Source organism: Exserohilum turcica, assembly GCF_000359705.1.
Source record: "Exserohilum turcica Et28A unplaced genomic scaffold SETTUscaffold_19, whole genome shotgun sequence".
NCBI classification, from domain to species: Eukaryota; Fungi; Ascomycota; class Dothideomycetes; order Pleosporales; family Pleosporaceae; genus Exserohilum; species Exserohilum turcicum.
The window spans coordinates 54,951-74,874 of NW_007360014.1; the positions used below are offsets into that span (position 1 = coordinate 54,951).

The following is a 19,924-nucleotide window of genomic DNA, read 5'->3' on the forward strand; positions in this document are numbered from 1 at the left end:
ACGCTTCTGCAAGCGCTTGTCTTCTGCCCCTGCAGGCAGGTCTTGTTCTCTTCTTAAGAGCGCGTTGGCTCTCACATTCTACTTGCCTAGCTAATACAGCAGCTCTAGGTTGTACCTACCAAGTAGAAGCGACTATCTCACCTGGCGCTTGTTCAGCATGCGAGGTTTTATGAAGTACTCTAAGTTCTTGTGATCCGTAATCACCTTGAACTTCTTAACTAAACGCAGCTTAGAATCCCATTCCTTAAGGCATCGTACTACCGCGAGCAACTCCTTGTTGTGGATCTTGTAGTTGCACTTGTGCGCGCTATTCTTCTGCGAGAAGAACGCGCAAGGCCGTAAGACTCCATCATCGTCGTACTGTGATAGCACCCCGCCCACCGCGTAGCCGCTCGAATCGCACTCGAGCACTGTCTCCCGATCTAGGTCGAACGCCGCCAGCGTGGGCTCTGTAACGAAGATCTCCTTTAGCTTCTCAAAGGCTGACTGCTCTTTAGATCCCCATTAGAAGGGGACGTCACCTATAAGCCTAGTAAGGGGTGCGGCTAGCTGCGCGAAGTTCTTAATGAACCTTTAGTAGAAGTTCGCGAACCCTAGGAACGATCTTACTCCCTTTACTGTCTTTGGTGCCTCCCACTCGCGGATTGCGGCTACCTTAGCTAGATCCATGCTTATCCCTTTACCTGCTTTAATAATGAACCTAAGGTACTTAGTTGTCTTAACTTTAAACTTGCACTTCTTAATGTTTACCTGTAGCCCTGCGGCTTGCAGCTTGCTAAGCACTTTTCGGACGTGCTCTCGGTGCTGGCGCAGATCGCCATCGGTGTAGATTAGTACGTCGTCTAGGTATGCTGAGCAGAAGTCATCTAGGTGTTCTCTCAAGGTCTAGTTAATGTATCGTTGAAAAGTACTTAGGGAGTTCGCCATGCTAAAGGGGGTAACTAGCCACTTAAACAGTCCGAATCTTGTTTGGAAGGCTGTCTTCCACTCATCGCCTAGTGCGACATGGATCTTGTGGAAGGCTGCGATAACGTCTAACTTTGTAAACTATTTAGCCTTGCTTAAGCTGTTAAGTGTCTCTTAGATAAGGGGTAGCGGGTACCAGTCCTTCTTAGTAATTGCGTTCAGAGCTTAATAATCGATGCACAGTCGGAGCCCTCCTCCAGGTTTCTTGGCGAACAATACTAGCGCTGCGGCTGGCGAGCTGCTTACGCGGATAAATCCCTTCTCAAGAAGTGATGTAAGTTCCTTTCTAAGGACTAGAAGCTCTCCGCGCGACATGCTATAGAGGGGTCCCCACGGTGGCTGAGCATCCTTTGGCTCTAGCTCAATCTTGTGGTCCACCCCTGGCCCTTGGTGCGGTGGAAGCTTCTCTGCTTGCTTCGGGTTAAAGAGCTCATAGAACTCCTAGTACTGTGTTAGTAGCAGCGCTCGTACATCTACGGGCTTCTTTAGTTATAGCGCCTTGTCGATGTCTGCAATCAACGCGGCGAAGATCTAAACGCTATTTAGAGCGTTCTTATGCCTACAAACTAAGGCCGCAAACGCTGCGGCGTTAACTTAGCTAACTCCTCCTTGTAGGCGTCCTTTAGTCAACCTTACTTAAATGCCCTTTAAGTAGATAAAAATACTCTTCTTAGCAGGAGATACTAATACGTCCTAGTGGTCCATCCATCCCCTGCCAAGGTACACGTCCTCACTAGAGGACAAGTCCATCACGTATGCATAAGCAGTCTCTTCGTACCTATGCATCTTAAACAAGAATTAAGCAACCTCGCTAATCTCTAATAGCTTGCTATTTACTCCCTTAATTATCCAAGAGGGGATCTAAAAGCGCTCTAGACAGTGGCGGTAAGCGAATCTCTTGCTAATTAGTGCATAGCATAGGCATCCGCAGTTAATAAGCGCGACAGCGTTTACCACGTTGTTTATAATAAGATCTACGGTAATTGGTAGAGGACGTATATGCTTCTGCTGAAACTAATTCCATTCGCTACGTATCTGCCAATCCATCTTTAGAGGCTCTGGACCGAGACTCTGGTCCAGAGCTACTCTTTTTCCAACTCGCTACTCGGCACCTGATCGACTTCCTCCTGCGGCTTATGTCCAACGTTGCTTGGCGCGGGCCTTGCCTTCTTGACTTAGGTGGCGTTTCGACAGTATTTCGCGATATGACCTAGCTCTCCGCAGCAATAGCAGTCGGGCGGAGGTCGTTGTGGCTTGCCTTTAGCTTCTTGCGCCTAATTAACCTTTGAAGGCTCCCAGTCCATAACGTCTGGACTAGCTTCGTGTTAAGCGGTTGTCGTAGTAGGGCGATCTACCACCTAGGAGCTCGTTGCGCGCAGTTTAACGAGACCTACCTAGTAGAGGTTGTTGGACGTTCTTACTGCCTTATTGACTAGCTGCTCGTACGATAGATTCTCATCAATCGTAGCAAGAGCCTCCTGCAGCTTAGTGTGAAGGCCCTTTAAGAACATACTCTTCTTAGCTGCTTCGCTAAACTGCTCGCCTGACTGAATCTTAAGACAGTTAAACTCCATGTAATAGTCTCTTACTAAGAGCTTGCCTTGTTTAAGAGTTAAAAGGCGATCAAGTGCTTTGGACTTCTAGTGTGGGTCGTTAAACTGCTGGTCCATAAAGCTCTAGAGGTCTTCAATGTGGCGTTTACTCTAGTTCTGTATTGCCCAGGGTAGAAGTACATCCGCTGCCTTGCCCGTACACCTACTAACCACGTACTCGATCTAAGCGAGGCTCGAAGTTCCTTCGTACTCGTGCTAGAGCTTAGCTTAAGTCTTGTATTTAAACGCTACGTACTTCGTTTAATCTCCATTAAATAGTTCTAGGTGCGGGAACTTGTTCCTGCGCGCAGCTAGCTTAGCGATTGCGGCTGCTGCTAGGGGAGGCGTAAAGGCTCTATGGGACGACTCTGAACGCCCCTCAGCTTGGTTACGCTCGAGTGCCACGAGCCGTTCCGTTAGCACCTGGTTCTGGGCTGTTAACCGATTCATCAGCTCCATCATCTGGGCCATGGCATCCTGGTTGGCCTTCGGCGAGCCTCCTTGCCTTAGTGAGCCCTTTCCTCCCACAACGGCCGATCGTTTGGCGACCGCTTTAATCGTTGGCCTGATTGCTGCCTCCTTCTATCTGTCCTCTCTAAGCATTTGTGTAATTTCGCGCAGGATCTCTTCATCTGATACTCCTGCCTGGTTCTTGGCAGCAGCGTACGCCGCCAGCTCTTCCACATTCAAGTTTAGAACGTTAATCTCCATTGCCTAATTCGTTTTGGACGTCTCGTTCTTTGCTTGCTAATATGCAGGGCTTCCAGTCGCTCTTTGATCCGCTCGCGCAGTCCTTAACTGCGGCCTACTCCTCGTTGGTGAGGACTAGTAGGGCTTACCTTTGGCTGTACTTCTCTTCTAGCTAGTTCTAAACAGCGTTTGGCTGCTGTCGTGTCGCGTCTCTAGGAAGACTCGCGTCTTGCCGTCTCGCTCGTGGGATCTCGTCTCTAATTGAGAGTAATCGCACGGCCTGCACCCCGTCCAATAGAGGATCGACAGGACTTCTTACTACAACGTCTGCTTCTAGCTAACTATACGCTAGGCCCAAGTGGCCTTTAGGTAGTTTATCACGCGACGTTGCGCCTACGGCTTGGCTTTCTAAGACACGGTAGGACTTCCTAGACAGGTCCCGGGCGACTAAATCGCCTACTGTCTCTCACGGCTGAACTTCCTGCGAAGCTCTGCCCTAGGTGTACTGTCTTGCGATGGTCTACCTTCTCGCTGCACTAAAGGCCTTTCGTACCTATTGCAGCACTAACTCTATGTTACTAGCTTACACTAACAACACGCTCTAAAACTTAGTTAGAAGACAGTCTACCTAAGGCTTATGTCTAATTAGGATTAAATACAAAATGTAAGGGGCTACGCTCTAGGGAGCAATCGCGAGGTATATAAGAGGTTGTATTTAATAGAGAGCTATAGAGTCTACTTGCGTGGTGTTTATTTACTTGTCAGAGAAAGGTTGCACCAAGTGTCTGAGCGCGTCGTCTAGGCGCCGCTCAGGCCTCGCACAGATGCCGGGTTGCAGAGTAAGACCTGGCGTCTGCTGCTTGACCGAGATTCCATCGAGGAGCTATCCAAAGGGCGTTCAGCCCGTTACAATAGCTAAAACTTGAAATAAGCTTTTTATACCTATTATTAGTATATGAAATTTTATAGAAATATTAAAAAGAAATTTAAATTGATACATAAAAGGCTATCGCTAATATACTTGTTATAAGTGCGTAAAATATAATAACAATACTAAAAAGAATGTTCAGAATTAATATATAACAGGCTATAGCATAGTAGCGCGTTGTGGAGTTAGTAATTAAGGCTTCTTGATTACTTATAGGGCTAGTTTAATGCTCTCTTCTTTGATTAGTAATTTGGAGCTTAGTAGTGAAGATATCATAGTCTAGATGTTAGAGAGCCTAATAGTTTGTTAGGGTGCGTCACTCGCTATGCACACACGCCACGAATTCGGCGTCTGGAACGGCGTCTGGAGTTCTACCGAACAGGCCCTAAGTAAGCCTACAGCGCTAGCAGGAGCCGCTACGCCCAAAACGAAGGTCAAGCCTTGTTCAATTGCAATGTCTGTGTCTGCGTCTGCTGTGACTTCAGCCCCACGCACGACATGTCTTCAGCCGCTCAAACAGGCGGGGATCCTTGGTCCTGCATTGACGGGCTTTGCTCAGCCCAGCGCAAACTACGCCACCCACAGACACACAGGGCAGCGCGCCAATCTCCTCTCTCTCACAGCAGTTCACGCATACATACACCGGCGGGTAAAACGGCTTCTGATGGCAAGCCCATGCCCACACCCCCTCTTCTTACCGGCGGCTGAGTCAAGGATCAACGCGTGCGGGATTGGGGCTGGTTGTGATCAGCTGAAGTGCTAATCATGGGAGGCGTTGGCGCGTGTTTTGGGTGTGTCGGCAATGCCAGTCACAGGTAGGCATGTTGTATTAACCAGTGGTTTTGGGGGGGGTGTAGACACGATAACGACATTGACGAGAAGGACGCGACTCTGTGCGACAAACATCAACAATACCAATATGCTCCCCCCTGCATTGTGAAGGAGAAAAAGCGAAATACGATAACAACAAACAGACGATAATTTCCCCACACACCCACTCTCACACCGACGGTCTCAGCTCATCACCGTCATCAACATCGGCTAGTAGTTGTTAAAAGGAGGCGTTTACGTTGTTCCACGGTTTGCCTAAAACGAGGCTGTGCTAGGCCGCCAGCCCATAACACCGCCTTCGGGACACTAGGAGGCTGGTAGGCAGGCATTATCATTACTTTACCCAGCCCAACCTGCCTGACTTATTTCCAAAACGGGGAAAGTAAAAAAATTAAGACAAATCGAATCTCAGCCCTTTTTAGATAGATATCGTCTCAGCTCCCCCCCAGCCGGCTGTACTTCGTCGTTGCATATTGCACACATACAGAGACGTTGGAACATATTCTAGGGGGAAAATCAAAGAAAAGAGAGAAAAGAGAAGGCCAAAATGCAACACAGCATGACATATTTTGAACCTTTTCCCGTGCTGGATTCAGCCCCCACATCAGCAATAACAACAACCACAACCTCAACAAACGCACAACACGCTCACGACGCGCCGCCCGTCGAACTCCCCGAAGCAGGTGCTCCCCTCGAAGAGCGGTTCCAAGTCGAATACGAAGGGCCATTGTATACAGAAATCAACATTCCACTCCCACGCATCCCCACGGCATACGCAAACAGCGCTGTTGTATCGCGAGGCGCCAGCGCGAGCATCAGCAGGGGCTCAGGTGCAGGCGGCGCCACAGAGGGCGACACGTCTCCATCTCGATCTCGCTCAAGAACGCTATCATCGCTATCGCCGTTCCGGCTCCGTCGCTTCTCTTCCTCCTCGATTACCGCTGCTGCTGCTACTACTGTTGTGTCCAGCAGCACCGCTACTAGCACTACGTCGCCCACCAGCCCGAAATCAACAGCGCGCCACAGCGAGGATTGGCCGCGCGTGCGCAGAGACGTGGTCAAGTCGCGCGAGGTAAACGCCATGATGGACTTGCGGCACCAGGGCAAGAAGCGCAGCCGCAACGGCACCATTGACGCGTTAGCGGTTGTGCCAGCGGTGCTAGTGCTAAGTGCAGAGTTGTTTACGCCGGGGGATGGCAAGAATGAGGGGTCGCGCAGAAAGGATAGTGGGGTAGGGAGGTGGGAGGATGGGATTCGATGAGGAGGGGGAGAGAAGAGAAGGATGGTTTACGCTAGCTATCTACTGCATGTTTCGAGGCGTATGTACCGGTACGCGTTGTACCGTGTGCGCGAAAGAAAAGAGAGGGGGATTCAAGATGCTGAGCGAGGTGCTGTTGTGTTTTGCCCGCTGCGCTGCACAACACTGTGCAGTTTGTCGTGTCGAGGGCGAGAGATGCGCATTGTTCAAGACACGCGGAGAAGGAGAGACGCTGCTTACTGGATGGCAATTTCGCGTGAGGAAAGGCGAATAAAGCAGAAGAAGGGAAGAGTTGATGATATACCCCGATTTCAAGATTGTTACAGATAGGAGAAGAAGGAGAAGAAGAAGAAGAAGAAGGATAAGCGATATAGCGCTTTTCATTGATATTTTTCCATAACATGCATAGTAGTAATTCTTCTTTCTGCAATAGAATATCAAAACTAATTCCCAAGCTGCATGTCCGCATCTAGTCGCCATGACCTTCAATTAACATGTCCTTTCTTGTACCTGGCCATGTCGGACCTGATACTTGGATTGATCATGTGATGTAGCATTGCCCATCGTTCCTACCTTACTTCAAAGAACGTCTAAAAAGAACTTTTCTCCCGCTCTCTCAACGCTAGTCTCAAGGCAGGCGTGATGAGATATTTACAGATACTCAAAGACAGTTTTTGTGCCTTGAATAACACCAGCATTTCGTACAGGCAGAGCCAGCACAGACATGAGAACATGCAGCACTGACTCGACCGACAAATGGCATGAGACTATTCATGTTTTTTTTTGGTAAGGAACCGCCCTCAAAACGCCAGTCCATGCACATATGCTTATTTGCACATTCAGGTATTTTATATAGACCGCTCCCCAGCGGTTGTATAGACACGAAAGCATACAAAGTCAAACAAGAGACCCATGCCAATCCAAATCTCATAGAAAGGAGGGTCCAAAGTATGCGCAGCCTTCAATAATGGAACAATAAGGCGTTTAGCCAAGTCTTTTCTATCGCTCAAGGTTCCCAGCGGGCCGTGGCCGAGTGCGGTGTAGCGAAATTGGCAACATGGTTGCAGGGATGGCATATGTTGAACGAGCAGAGGTACTAACTGTAATCGAACAGCACGCTGATGCTCTCGCCGTGGTGGACGCGGCGAATGGCCTGTTTGCTGTCAGCACGCCTCATTGTTGATTGGACCTTGTCAACCTACCTCGGCGAAGACATTGCCCACTTCCAGGACCTCCAGCTTGGGGCACCTCGACTTGTGCTCGTCCTGAGGCACCGTGTTGGTCACAATGACCTTGTCCAGCGCACTGGCGTTGATGCGCTCAATAGCATCTCCGCTGAGGATGCCGTGCGTAATCAGCGCAATGACCTGGGTAGCGCCTTCCTTCTTCAATAGCTTTGCCGCGCGCGTAACGGTATTCGACGTGTCGGCTAAATCGTCAATGAGAATTGTTGTACGGTCTGACACGTCTCCGACCAGCATCATGGTCGCATTCTGGCGGTCGCTTATCTGCGTAGGGCGGCGCTCCTTGTGGATAAGGGCAAAGGGCATGCCGAGGGCATCAGCAATGGCCGTGGCTCGCTTGGCACCACCAGCGTCAGGGGAGACGACCACGGCTTGCTGGTAGTTGGGGATGTTGAACTGGATGTATTTGCGGAGAAGGTGACGGCCGTAGAGGTTGTCTACGGGGATATCGAAGAATCCCTGGTATTGCGGGTCTGAGGTTGTTAGCAAGATTCCCATTCTGTTGAGAAATGGTACATGCCATGGAGATCCATCGTAATGACATGGTCGGCGCCGGCGCAAGTGAGAAGGTCCGCAATCAAAGTACCGGCCTGAGCGACCCATTGGCGGTATCCGACCTGAGGCTCAAAGGCTGGGGGCTTGGTAATGGTGGCTTGGCGAGTCAGAGTGCCAGGCGTCTGCGTGCCGCTGGTGCCGTTGGTGCCGTTGGTGCCGTGGTCGCCGTTGAAGTAGGCAGTCTTGTCTCCCTTGACGCCGTTGGTCTTGACAGGGCTTGCAGGATTCGAGGTGATGCCGTTGCGCTCGTCGAGCTTCACCTTGCTGAGCTGGTGGTGCAGCGCTGCAGAGCCATTTGTGAGACCGGCGCTCTCAGGCTGGCCTGGGTGCGGCGTCTGGGGGTGCGAGTCGAGCGAGTAGGTGCCGGTCCTGGAGCGGCCAGGGACCTTGGCCAGCGGGGCGCCCGTCTTGTTGTAGGGAATGTCCGACTGGCGCGAGTAGGGGAAGAGGGGGAGCACGGCGGTGATGCGCTTCGCAGAGGCGGTTCGGCATGCAGAGATGGTGATGAGAAGTCTGGAGTACGTCAGGCACTTGACTCGACTATACCATGAGCATGGGCCCTACTCCATCAAATGGTCGTTGACTGTGCGCGACACCAAAGGTTAGCCAGGGTACGGCGGGGGCATTGGCAGTGCTGCGGTGCGACTCTCGCCGGTGCGAGCAGAACAAAAAAAAATGCGACGCGCGCGGGAGCAGGCTGCAAGGGCGTACCTTTACCACCACCCGACTGGATGATGAAGACGTCCTTTCCTCGCACGCTCTCCTGGATCTCGACCCTCGTCTCGCCGCCCTTGAACTTGTCCAGCAGCACCTTGGCCTTGGGTATGCCGAGGTGGTTGCAGATGGTCCTGTCGGGCAGTCAGCGAGGCGCCCTGCCGTGCGGCGCGGCTACGTACTCTGTCAGCTGCGGATGCGAAGTTCCGCCAAGCACCACAATGTTCCTCATCTTGGAGGGCGGGCAGCGGCGGGAGAGGCGGGAGAGGCGGTGGTGGTGAGGTTGGCTGCTGGGGCGCGGCGGGCAGTCTCAGATCAGAGAGAGACTTGGACTGGTGAGACGGGCCTGGGGGCTCGCGTAGAAAATGCTCTTATCGATAAAGGGAAAAGATTTGGGCTGGGCAGCAGGGCGAAGGGGAAGGGAATCAGGCCAGGCTAGCCGTCTATCGGCCATGGACGGGCGGCTTGGGGCGAGTCAGCGATCAGGAATGCGACGGCGTGCATAGTTGTAATGGCAATGGTGCCAGTCTGTTTCTCTGTCGTCACGCTTGCGCCCTCGTCATCCCGGTCGCCTCCTTCGGCTCATGCACTTTTTTCTGCCGAGCGCGCGCCCCTCCCTCTGCCTCTGCAAACCTTGTCAGCAGGCGTCTTCTCGACTGCACGCTGCACGCCGGAGAAATAACAGCTGCCACGCCCGCCACCGGAACAGCCCTCGCATGCAGCGTGCTGGCGGTCAGCAATTGCGCCATAGCCTGTCTGTCTATGGCTCTCACGTGCTGCCGTCGTCTCGCCGGCGCCGACCCGCCTACCACTATGCAACAGTAGGCAAAACGTGAAAGTATAGCGAGCCGCCCCAGATAATACTCTCCATATTAACTTTTGTAGCGTGCATATGCCACGGTAGCCTTCCAAGCGTGCTGGGTCGGCTGCCTGCCCTCGTCGTCAGCTCATCCGTCCAATCTATTCACTCCCGTTGCTAAGCCGCTTGCCCTCTATACGACTGTATCACCAGCAATGCCGCATGCCTCCAACATGGCCAAGCGCACCAGGAACAAGTTCACGCGCCAGTACCATCCATCCATGGCTGGCACCTCGTACACCGGGACCTACTGCGGTGCGACTTTGATGCATGGTACCAAGGAGCTCGTATTAACATGTCCCATCTAGCTGCACAGCTGTACAGACACAACACAACAGCAGCAAGTTTTACTCCAAAACCCCAAAGTAGTTGCTTTATTCACCAGATCTATTCGCACGTACACTTGAAGTCATAAATCTTGTTTTTCTAGTAGACGGTGAAGAGAATCCCAGCACGTGAATGACAGGTGGGACCTAACAGATCCGAGCTCCTTCGTACCTCCTGCTTAACCTGTGCTAGACCAAACACGGTAACCACTAGGCTCAATACAGTAATCATCGGCTGTACCACGCTGGAGCCTTGATACCATCTAGAGTACGGCCCGTAACATACTCAAAGGCCCCACCGTAGTCCTAGTACGCTACGTTACGCTGCATGCGCTGGCTGACAGCAGCATCACTCCCTCGACGTCATCTCGGCCTGCTACATGCTCACCATCGATTACGTGCACGCCACAGTAAGAGAAGAGTACCGCGAGCGTCGATAAGACGAATTCTTGGAATATCCAAGCACGGCTATAGAACTGGATATCGACCTCTACCCAACAGAATGTCTTGGCATGTTCTCTCTCATCTTCAGTAGCAATGGATACAGCATCACTGACTACAGACATGATATCTCACCTCTACTACTTTACTACCGCACAGCTTCTGTAACTCATTCATATCATCTCCATTGTCAACAGCTTCGATGCGCGTATTCCCAAAAGCGAAGAGTCCCGCATCTCCTTTTTCAAAAGAGGTATCCATGCTGAACAAGTATGGCTTGATGAGTGCATCACAGTCACCCATGCATCCTCAAATAACCGATTTCCGCAGCTTTCCCAATATGGCTAGATAAAGTACGGAGACCCTTCTTGCTCCAACTGGTTAGCATTGAGTATAGACCGCATGCATCTGTCACATCCCGAATGGTCCAAGACAAGTGAAAGGTTGATCTTTGCCAACAACGAATATATGCTCTACGAGTGCTTTGCACGTGCTAAAGTAGCTGATCTCCCAATGCAGTAGAGTACACAGTCGAAGATAACAGTGAGGTACCATGCCTTATATACAACAAGTAGGTACTAATCTACACTCAGAGCTAACAAGAAACATAAAAGTACTGTCTTGTCAAATCTGAACTGTAACTCAACAGCCATCACTGGACAAAATTCTACCCTCGGCTTCCCACACGGTTCAGTGCTACACCATGCTGAAAATCACATCTTAACCTCGACCCAAACCACGCTGAGTATATTTCTACATTCTAACTCATCAATTCGTAAATATTACTAAACGCCCACTAATCTGCACTACTTATAACAACCGCCTGCTCCTTATATTTGCAGTCATCCAGTCTCCAACAAGACGAGCAACGGTTCACCAAAGCCAGGCAACGTTGTTTGTTTACAACCCACCGCCGCCTTCATCTTTCACTATGCCCACGCCCTAATTCACCCCTCACGGTGAAAGCAAGCCACCCACGCTAAACCACCATGGGCGACACGCCGCTCACTCCCCCCTTTCCATATATAACCTATGTGCAAGCAACCAAACCCAAGTTTTATTTTTTCCAACCAAAAGTCTCAACCGCTCCTTTTCAACTTAATCCCACCACTAGTATTGACGCCCTTTAGACAACTTTCTCCTCCTCTTCTTCTCCTCTGATCACGAATTCAAGACCTAAACGAAAACAGCACGTGGGGCTTCTTCTACAGCTGGAAAACAAGAATGAGGCAATGCGCGTATTACCGGTACAAAACCGATATTTCCATCTACCACTTCCGCGCCTCTCTGCTGTCAGTCCAGGACCTGCGTGTGCTGCTGGAAAAAGGCGAGCACGGCTACATCGATGTGCTCATTGGCCCTGACTTGCTATCAAGCCACCACGTCCCCGCAGGCGACGAGGTGCCCCCCGGCAGCCTCGAAGCATGTTATCTCCCGGGGGCCTTCCACAGGGGCGGCTCTGCGCTCGGGATTCGCATGAACAACGGCACCACCGAGTGGCTCTGCTTCAGCAAAGATATCCAGCACTCTGTCCTGGAGACACTCGACGTCGATGCCGTGCCCCGCCGCAAACTGCTGTTTGACCATGTGGCGAGCGTGGCTAAGCCCCCTAATATGAGGCGCTCGCGCTGGGTCCCGTATACAGAGCATAGAGATTGGTTTGAGTCGCTGCGCACCGCGGGGCTCAAGGCGTGTAGGGTGAGTTTGACGTGGAGGAATTTCGGGACTGAGTTGAGGGAGGAGCATGCGAGGATGAGGGTGATGGAGGGTGACCTCATGGCGTCTCGACTGCGGGATTTCGAGGATATGCATGGAGAATACCAAGAGGACGACATGCGGTTTGAGAATGGTGAAGCGTGGGATCAGGAAAACGAGCAAGAGGACGACGACGACGAAGACGAAGACGAAGATATTGATGACCATGACGAAGAACACGAAGAAGACGGTAATGACATGACTCCAATGACAATAGGAAGACACACATCAGTCATCTACACCGATCTATCGCTCTCTCCAGGCGCCGCAACCCCTCACGACCTAGAGTCTACCTCTTCGCACACATCCAGCAGCTCTATCCCAAGCGACCGAAGCACAAATGCGCTTCTAACCCAGCGTCATCCGTCATCTAGCTATAAAGGCAAGGGCAAAGCACCCTTGATAAGCGCGTCCTACACATGAATGCTGCACGGTAGAAAACGCGTGCGCCATGGCTTTTTCATGCCGTTGCAGAGTAGTTGATGGATGCGTTTACACACATCGTGTTTGGGTAGGAGGTTCTTGTACAATGACATGATAAGCTACAGATTTTGCTTCACGGGCAATGCATTAATGACTAATACTACTACACTCTAAGACTACTGCTACAACAACAATTGCTTCTGTTTTTCATAATTCATCCCATCGCCTCAGCAACTTGCCGTCAAGCCACCTTCTACCACTACCTCGATAGAAAAAGACGTCAAGCCCTAAGCCTTGAGCCCAATCTCATCGGCGGTGAGAATAAACTCCATAAATCCGGCATTCGTATCAATAATGTTCTGCACAAACTCCTCGGCAGTAGGGTAGAAATTGGTGGCATAGCCAAACTCCATTGTGTACCCATACACCTTGTTCAGCTTCTTGTTTCCGTGCCAGCGGCTAAACGACCAGTCGTCGCTCGCACCAGATGTAGGGTACAGGCCCACGGCTTGCTGGGGCACGTACTGGCGGCCGCCCACAGCCATCATGGCGTCGGTCGTGCGGTTCGCGGCAGTGCGAACGTTGTCCCAGTCTTCCTGCGAAATGTACTCTCTGTACAGGTCGTCCTCGACGACGCCACGCTTGCCGTCGTACGCAGGGTTGAATAGGTTCTGCTTGGGGTCTTGGGATTGGTTTATGTCGTCGCCCCATGAGTACAGGAGCGTGCCTGCGGCCGAGTGCACGTCAATGTACCAGTGGATGTTGGGGTACTGGTCGTACACCCAAGCCATGTCTCTGGTCTCGGGCTCGGAAAAGGGCGCCGTGCCGTAGAAAGCTTGGGAGGCTGGGTTGGTGGAAGCTGGCGAAACCGAGGGATCAAACTTTTCGGTAAAGTTCCAGAGGAAGTCAAAGTTCCTATTAAGGTCGACGCCGACGCTGAGGGGCTCACCGGGTCGTGATGATGCGGGATTGCGGTTCTTGCGCCACAGGTTGCTGTTGGCTTGGTCGTGTCGCACGCCGTCGGGGTTCAGCATGGGGATGAAGACAACGCCTGCGCCGAGAGCTTTCTTGACCTGGCTATTGGTGTACGTCTTGTTGCCGTAGGTGAGGCCAATGCGGTGCCTGTTGGCGTACAGCAGATCGGAGACAAAGTAGATTAGGTTGTCTGGTCCGCCGCGCTCTCTAGCATGGATTCCGCTCGTGAAGTAAATGTACTGCTTGTCTTTGTTGATCTTCTCGGCTTTGTTCGCAACACCGCCAATGATGGTGTTGTTTTCAAAGGTCTTGTAGGGCGTGGTGAAAAGAGGCATGCCATACTCCTTCTCCAGACCCTTCATGGCCGTGTAGACTTCATCTGCGTTCATGACGCCCGCCTCTTGGAGCTTAAGGTATTCACTGGGCTTCTGAGTACCGAGACCGCGAGGCGCAATCTTTCCTCCCTTGAAGCGGTCGCCTTTGCCTATGGGCGCAGTGGCTGCCTGGCGCTTGTTCAGTTTGTCCAAACGCTCGACACGGACAAGCTCTGGGTCTAGGCTGCGCTTGAAGTGCTCCAGATGGTCTTTTGAAATGATGGCGTGCAGTTTGTGCTCGTTGCCCGCGGCCAGGACCTGTGGGTGGCAACCATAGTCGATCTCGCTGTTGGCAGAGATGAAGTCGTACAGCTGGGTCTTCTCCCTGGCGTAGAAGGCGACGCTCAGCACATCAGAAGCAAGGGCAGCTCCGGGAAGCAGTCCGAGGAGGGCGGCGACCTTCATGGCGGGCGGTAGAAAGAATGCTTGACAAGGCAGGGATGGCAGGGCGTGAAGAAGAGGACGTCGCCACAGGGCCCTTTTGTATTCAATAGCCGTTGCATAGTGCTTCGCGTTGTGCCGTTGGAATACAAGGGCAGACTTGCCAGCTTCCTTATTGGTAATTAAGGATGCTTTCCCCAAGCCCCCAAAGCTGCAAGCGTACTTGGCTGGCGTGCTTGCGCTGCAATTCTCAGCAGGTCCGAGTTGTTATCTCTGTGCTAGGGCCGTATGAAGAGGTAGACTAACGCAAAAAAGCGAGCTGGTCATGGTCCTGGTCACGACGCGAGGGCAAGGGATCCAGACTCCTGGTTTGTGGTGACAAGTGCGCTGCCAAGGCCAGCAGCGGTTGTTGCCAGGCACGGGTAATTGAGGTTTCTGGCCAAGGACAACACTATTGCTATCGCGGGTATCAAATGCGGGGCCCTGCATCGCACAGCCGGCAGGCCTAAGTTGTGGCCATTTTGCATCGCAATTACCTAGCCACGGCTCGTGTGGGAGTATATTCGTAGGCAAAGGCTGTTGAGGCGTTGGACAAGGTACTGCTGATTGTAATTAGCGGTTGTATTCGCCCTGTGCCTAACCCTGTGGAGGTGACAATAGCCAGAATAGCGACAAAGGAGTAGCCGGACCTGTGGCGGATGGCGTCAGGATATTCCATGTAAACGCACGTAATCGTCTCGGGGATCGCTGTAATTTCAGTCAATCCTTGATTGCCAGTGCGGAGTGAATGAAGACGTCCTCGTCAAGGCAACACATGTTCGCTGGAGCGGTGCAAACTCATTGGGTCCAAGCGTGATGTGCCTAGTCAATCCAGGGATACCAGCCATTTCTCTCGTGCAACGTGCTAACCAGGAATTGTCACGGTTAAAGACCCATATGAGGTTTCGTGTGGCTGACGTCGACGGCAACGAATGCTGTCATCGTCTTGACTACACCTCTGCCAAGACAGGATTAACGCCTATCTCCGTGCCCAAGCACTCCACTCCAACTCGACCCTCCGTCGCGATTGCAAACATGAAGCCCCCTTGAATATTCGCGCCCAAGGCAGACGACCCACCATGGCCTACACGTCGCTGCCTCCAGAAATCAATGTGCTGTTACTCGGGGACGCAGAGGTTGGAAAGTCGACGTTCTTATCGTGAGTCTACCCACGAGCGCGCTTGGTCCGGCGTTTCCTAGGCACCGTGTGTGCATGGCAGAGAGCTCTATTACAGGCATTGCTGACCTCGCTCTCATTAGACGCCTGACCCTGGGTATCCGGCCCCAAGGCGACAACCTCCCGCCTTACCAGCTGCCCAAGCTACGCGACATGGACCAGCCCTACGCTTTTGACATTACACTTTACGGCCGCTCTTATAGACTGCAATTCTTTGACACCGCATCGCCCTACAATTACACTCTGCTACACCCCCAATTCGTGATTCTTTGCTACGACATCTCTTCGCGCGCCTCGCTCGAGTCTCTGGCATCGACGTGGCTGCCCATCGTGAACAAGCACTTCAACCAGGACGAGAATCTGCCCGTCATGGTCCTGGGGCTCAAGCGCGATCTGAGGAAGCAGTGGACAATAGAGGAGCTCGGGCCTGATAGCAAGGGCAAGGGTCCCAGTGTCATGCCGCATGAAGGGGTACAGACTGCACAGGGTATGCTATGCGATCGCTATGCCGAGTGCAGTGCATTGACGGGCGAGTTGTGTCGCGAGGTGCTCGAGGATATTGCCAAAACATGTGCAAAGACAACCACCGAAGAGGGTGCAAAGAGCCAGGGTCCAGACATGTGCCATGTCATGTAGTCGTGTGCACAGAGTCGGAGTAGATTCTGAGTTCAACATGAGCTACGTAGTCCTTGAACTCGGCAAATCCAGCTGTGCATACCATACCACTTCCACACACGATTGGTCCAAGATATCAGTCCGCTCCCACAATCACAATGCATAGAGTACAATAAACCGGCAAAAAGGAAGTGGTTCGTACACACCCGTGTGACTCGAACACAGTGCAATAGCAAAAAGAAAGTAGTTAATGCGACACCTGAGAGATTCGAACTCTCGCTCCCGAAGGAACTGGCTGGCTTTCCCGTTTGGGACTAGCAGGCCAGCGCGTTAACCACTCCGCCAAAGTGCCGTAATGTTGCTTCGATGAAAAGTCAGGTATTTGGCATGACTATATTGCGCAAAACAGCTGTGTCTCGGGCTGCAGGACATGTCACCATGTGGGTACGGCGGGGCTGCGTGACATTACGTCAGCGAAACTGCTCTTGTCAGAGACTTTGTGCATAACATGCAGAGTTGGATAGTGTGCCTGCATTCCGGTTCTTCGAGTGGCACAAGGTGGGTTGTGGATTGCAATCAGGCAACGATGGTGGTTGTTTGTTTGAGCGAAAGGATGGCCGGTAGACGACATGACACAAGGAGACTCGTCCTTTTTTGGCAGTCACACAGTGGAAGGCTGTATAGTGGAGCTTTGGGCGAGAATTCATCTACTGACGCTGGTCCAGTGACCGTTTTCAGACTAGTCCATAACCTGTTAGAGTAGGTCGCCCAGGTTTGCGCCAGGAATTCACATTCAAACTGTTTCTCGGCTTTCCAATGGTTGATTCTTTGTAGATCATCAATGTCTAGCGAGGTTGGACAGCATTTGTTCACTTGAGGCCCTTGCAATGACGTGAAGATCGCCAAAGGTGCGGGAGAGCGCAATGGCACCAAAGCTCTGCCTCTGTCTGGGCCGGACAGAAGCAAGAAGCGTTCATGACATATAAAGCCGAAGAAATCTAAAGGCGCTGGCTGGAAGAGTGTGTGGCGGCTGGATGAGTTTGTGAGTTCTGTTCGCACCAAGAATTTGCAATCCGCGACTGTGAGTCAACTCTACGCGACGTGTAATGACTGGTTGGTTGGACAGCGCACATCACGACGTGTCGAGGCGCTTGTCGTCACATCAATCACGCTGCGTTGTTTGTGACGACACTTCACACCAGTCACAATTTCGCGCGCGCTTTGTCCAATCACACGCCACTCGTCCCTGCGTCTTGGAAGTGGCTTAAGCTCCTTCTTGTCACCACAACCTCAGCAATGCTCGACACACACACATCTTACCTTCATCTCTCCTCAACTTCACGTTGTCATCAATCTACAATACAATGCGACATGGCACCGGTAGCGTAACAAGCTCCCACCGCCAGATCAGTCAGTCAGTCCAAAGGTGACGACACTCTCATCTTGGAGACAGTCAATGCTGTCCGCATTTTTGCTCACCAATTCCTGCACGCCAGCCCACTGCGATACGCAGTGTGAGATCCGAACGCCATCGTCACCCTCGCCGCGTACAACAAGTGACCAAAGAGACCTAGCAACAGACACGACCGTGTCGAGACCATGGCCATGCACGGCGACACGACATTCCTTGGGGCGATTGAGGTTCGGAAATCAACAAATACTTTCGTCGGAGACTAAGGCTACAATTTTCTCAGTTCGTTCAAGTAAACACCAGTCTCGAGGAGAGACTCTTTGGAATTCCAAACACCAGATCCAAATCACCAACGGAACCAAAACGACGTATATCATGAAATCATCAAATGACCACCGAGAGACGATATGCACGCTAAATCAGGATTCCAGCCAAAGAAAACACGCGACAACTGCCAAGCATGGGGTATAAGGCAGACGCTTTTCGGGAGCTCGGTCGTGGTATCCAACTAGCCACGGCCGGGTCAGGCACCGCCATTAGGTGCCTCGTCGTATTCTCTGGTTAATCGGGATGGGAGCGTTGACAAAGACGTTTGGCTCGTCGGCGATACGGGACTGTTTTTCTTCGTACTCAAGAGAAGACATCTTCAAGTCGTCGATTTGAGCCTGTCGATTGTTAGACTCTGGACATCAGGGTCGAGTACGACATGTACCTTGGTCAATGGAGGTCCGATCGTCGTAATCAGGAAGCCGTCGCGGCCCTGATTGTCGGGTCAGCATATGTTGCATCGTACAATGGCCAGTATCAAGTACCTGAAAGGTGTACGGTCGGACTATCGCATCGGGCCCACAGTGATAACGGATCTCATTCTGGATGACAGCTCTGGAAATGCCAAAGCCAGGAACAAAGTACGAATTGGGTACAGCCATGATGTTCGAGTGGGAGCTTTCACGGTAAGAGACAAGATGAGGGCCGATTTGTGTGTTAGGCGCGTGCTTGGGGATAGAGTCGAGGTTGGGCACGCAGACGACTTATACACATGATCGACGGCCTTGTGTTCCAGGTTCGCTTACATGAGCTTTCCACACCGGTCCTCGTTCGGGACGAGGGTGCGACGCATCCATTGCAACCAAGTCCTTCGTTGGGCGTGGACGCACTGATGCCTTTCGCCTCACTGTTCGCCCTGCTCAGCCCAACCGACGCCATTGGGCAGCGAGAAAGACCGAGCCCCAGGACACTTTCTATGAGCCGACCGCTCACGCAGTCCCGGAAACGATTAGAACATCTGGCAACTTGGTCGGCCTGCAGCCGATTCGACGTATCCTCCATGGCAGCGCTAAATTCTAACATAGCCAGTACACCTGCCACGTCTACACTCGGGTTGCACAGAACGACTGCAGGCACTTTAAGACGATCTCTTTGCCACCACCACCGCAGAATAAATCTGCGACACGGCTTTTCTCTGCTTTGCACTCTCTCCAGGGGCCTAAGACATCCGGCTAACGTTAATCGAGTGTAATCGGCGGCATACCAACAGCATCTTGGCGAACACATCGAATGTCGATCACCGTCTCCAATAGCCGTTCCTGGGATGGACACTGGCCATTACCCCACGATGGCCGCACAGACAAATGTACATATGGGTGGATGAGTTGGCTATCTTGGTTTCGTCTGATCCGTCGGGCTATGTGTCTTGACAGTCGCAGGGAGTCCCCTCCCAACTACGCCACACACTGGGTATGATTGCAGCAAAGGACACGGATGCATCAAGACCAAGTTACCCCAACTTTTCCCAAGCCATGCCCTTCGTCTCACCATGAGCGCTAGTGTGGGCGGTCAATGCGTGCAACGGGTCAGACAATGCAACACCCCCTGCATCTCCCAAAGTAGAACCCACCAATTTCAAATCCCCACAACTCCACCACCATGACAGCTATCGAAAATGCGCTTGCGGCAATCAATTCGCAAGGTCCAGAAGGACAAATCTCGTACCGTGCAGCTGCAAAAATATATGGTGTTGCGGCATCAACTTTGACGCGTCGCCACCAAAACAAAACGCGGTCGCGTGCAGCCGCTGCACACCCACGACGACTACTCTCACCACAACAAGAGAAATACCTTGTCCAGCACATAGAAAAACTCTCTGAGCGTAGTACTCCACCGTCCCGAGAGATGATTAAAAAATATGTTGCCAATATTGCAAAAAGACAGCCATCTAACAGCTGGGTTACAAGATTTCTTCGGCGGAACAGAGAGAAAATTATCACCAGAAACACCGCCGGCATCGACCAAAACCGCAAAAAAGCTGACGATTTTGAAGATTACCATAATTACTTCCGTCTACTTCACGATTATATCGAGAAATACGAT

The 19,924-nt window shown here is 51.9% G+C and overlaps 8 protein-coding genes and 1 non-coding gene across 9 annotated transcripts; 5 read left to right on the forward strand and 4 right to left on the reverse strand.

The window, feature by feature from the left end:
* The first annotated feature begins 5,517 nt into the window (after nt 1-5,517).
* SETTUDRAFT_168955 (uncharacterized protein) lies at nt 5,518-6,714 on the forward strand. The gene has a single exon (XM_008026562.1). The coding sequence runs from the start codon at nt 5,555-5,557 to the stop codon at nt 6,266-6,268; it is 714 nt and encodes a 237-aa protein (XP_008024753.1). The 5' UTR covers nt 5,518-5,554; the 3' UTR covers nt 6,269-6,714.
* Nucleotides 6,715-7,361: 647 nt separating this feature from the next.
* Nucleotides 7,362-9,010, reverse strand: SETTUDRAFT_161063 (uncharacterized protein; the record flags this gene model as incomplete). Its single annotated transcript, XM_008026563.1, has 6 exons — nt 7,362-7,418; nt 7,468-7,982; nt 8,030-8,577; nt 8,629-8,647; nt 8,776-8,912; nt 8,961-9,010. 6 exons carry the CDS (start codon nt 9,008-9,010, stop codon nt 7,362-7,364), a joined length of 1,326 nt encoding a protein of 441 aa, XP_008024754.1.
* A 782-nt stretch (nt 9,011-9,792) lies between these two features.
* Nucleotides 9,793-10,006, forward strand: SETTUDRAFT_28149 (uncharacterized protein; the record flags this gene model as incomplete). Its single annotated transcript, XM_008026516.1, has 2 exons — nt 9,793-9,892; nt 9,954-10,006. 2 exons carry the CDS (start codon nt 9,793-9,795, stop codon nt 10,004-10,006), a joined length of 153 nt encoding a protein of 50 aa, XP_008024707.1.
* Nucleotides 10,007-11,625: 1,619 nt separating this feature from the next.
* On the forward strand, nt 11,626-12,582 carry SETTUDRAFT_109291 (uncharacterized protein; the record flags this gene model as incomplete). The annotated part of the gene is made up of 2 exons (XM_008026564.1): nt 11,626-12,172; nt 12,230-12,582. Coding segments are annotated over 2 exons (900 nt in total), but the record flags the coding sequence as incomplete, so codon positions are not given.
* A 136-nt stretch (nt 12,583-12,718) lies between these two features.
* SETTUDRAFT_168958 (uncharacterized protein) lies at nt 12,719-14,362 on the reverse strand. Its single transcript, XM_008026565.1, has one exon. The coding sequence runs from the start codon at nt 14,334-14,336 to the stop codon at nt 12,870-12,872; it is 1,467 nt and encodes a 488-aa protein (XP_008024756.1). The 5' UTR covers nt 14,337-14,362; the 3' UTR covers nt 12,719-12,869.
* Nucleotides 14,363-15,430: 1,068 nt separating this feature from the next.
* Nucleotides 15,431-16,352, forward strand: SETTUDRAFT_130756 (uncharacterized protein; the record flags this gene model as incomplete). Its single annotated transcript, XM_008026566.1, has 2 exons — nt 15,431-15,510; nt 15,612-16,352. 2 exons carry the CDS (start codon nt 15,431-15,433, stop codon nt 16,162-16,164), a joined length of 633 nt encoding a protein of 210 aa, XP_008024757.1. The 3' UTR covers nt 16,165-16,352.
* Nucleotides 16,353-16,396: 44 nt separating this feature from the next.
* SETTUDRAFT_t136 lies at nt 16,397-16,495 on the reverse strand. Its single transcript has one exon. It is a non-coding gene; the product is annotated as a tRNA-Ser (tRNA).
* Nucleotides 16,496-17,791: 1,296 nt separating this feature from the next.
* On the reverse strand, nt 17,792-18,632 carry SETTUDRAFT_168960 (uncharacterized protein). Its single transcript, XM_008026567.1, has 3 exons — nt 18,367-18,632; nt 18,267-18,314; nt 17,792-18,219 (listed from the first exon to the last, which is right to left on the reverse strand). Exons 1-3 carry the CDS (start codon nt 18,481-18,483, stop codon nt 18,091-18,093), a joined length of 294 nt encoding a protein of 97 aa, XP_008024758.1. The 5' UTR covers nt 18,484-18,632; the 3' UTR covers nt 17,792-18,090.
* An 848-nt stretch (nt 18,633-19,480) lies between these two features.
* On the forward strand, nt 19,481-19,903 carry SETTUDRAFT_67154 (uncharacterized protein; the record flags this gene model as incomplete). The annotated part of the gene is made up of 1 exon (XM_008026559.1): nt 19,481-19,903. A coding segment is annotated over one exon (423 nt), but the record flags the coding sequence as incomplete, so codon positions are not given.
* Between the last annotated feature and the right edge of the window lie 21 nt (nt 19,904-19,924).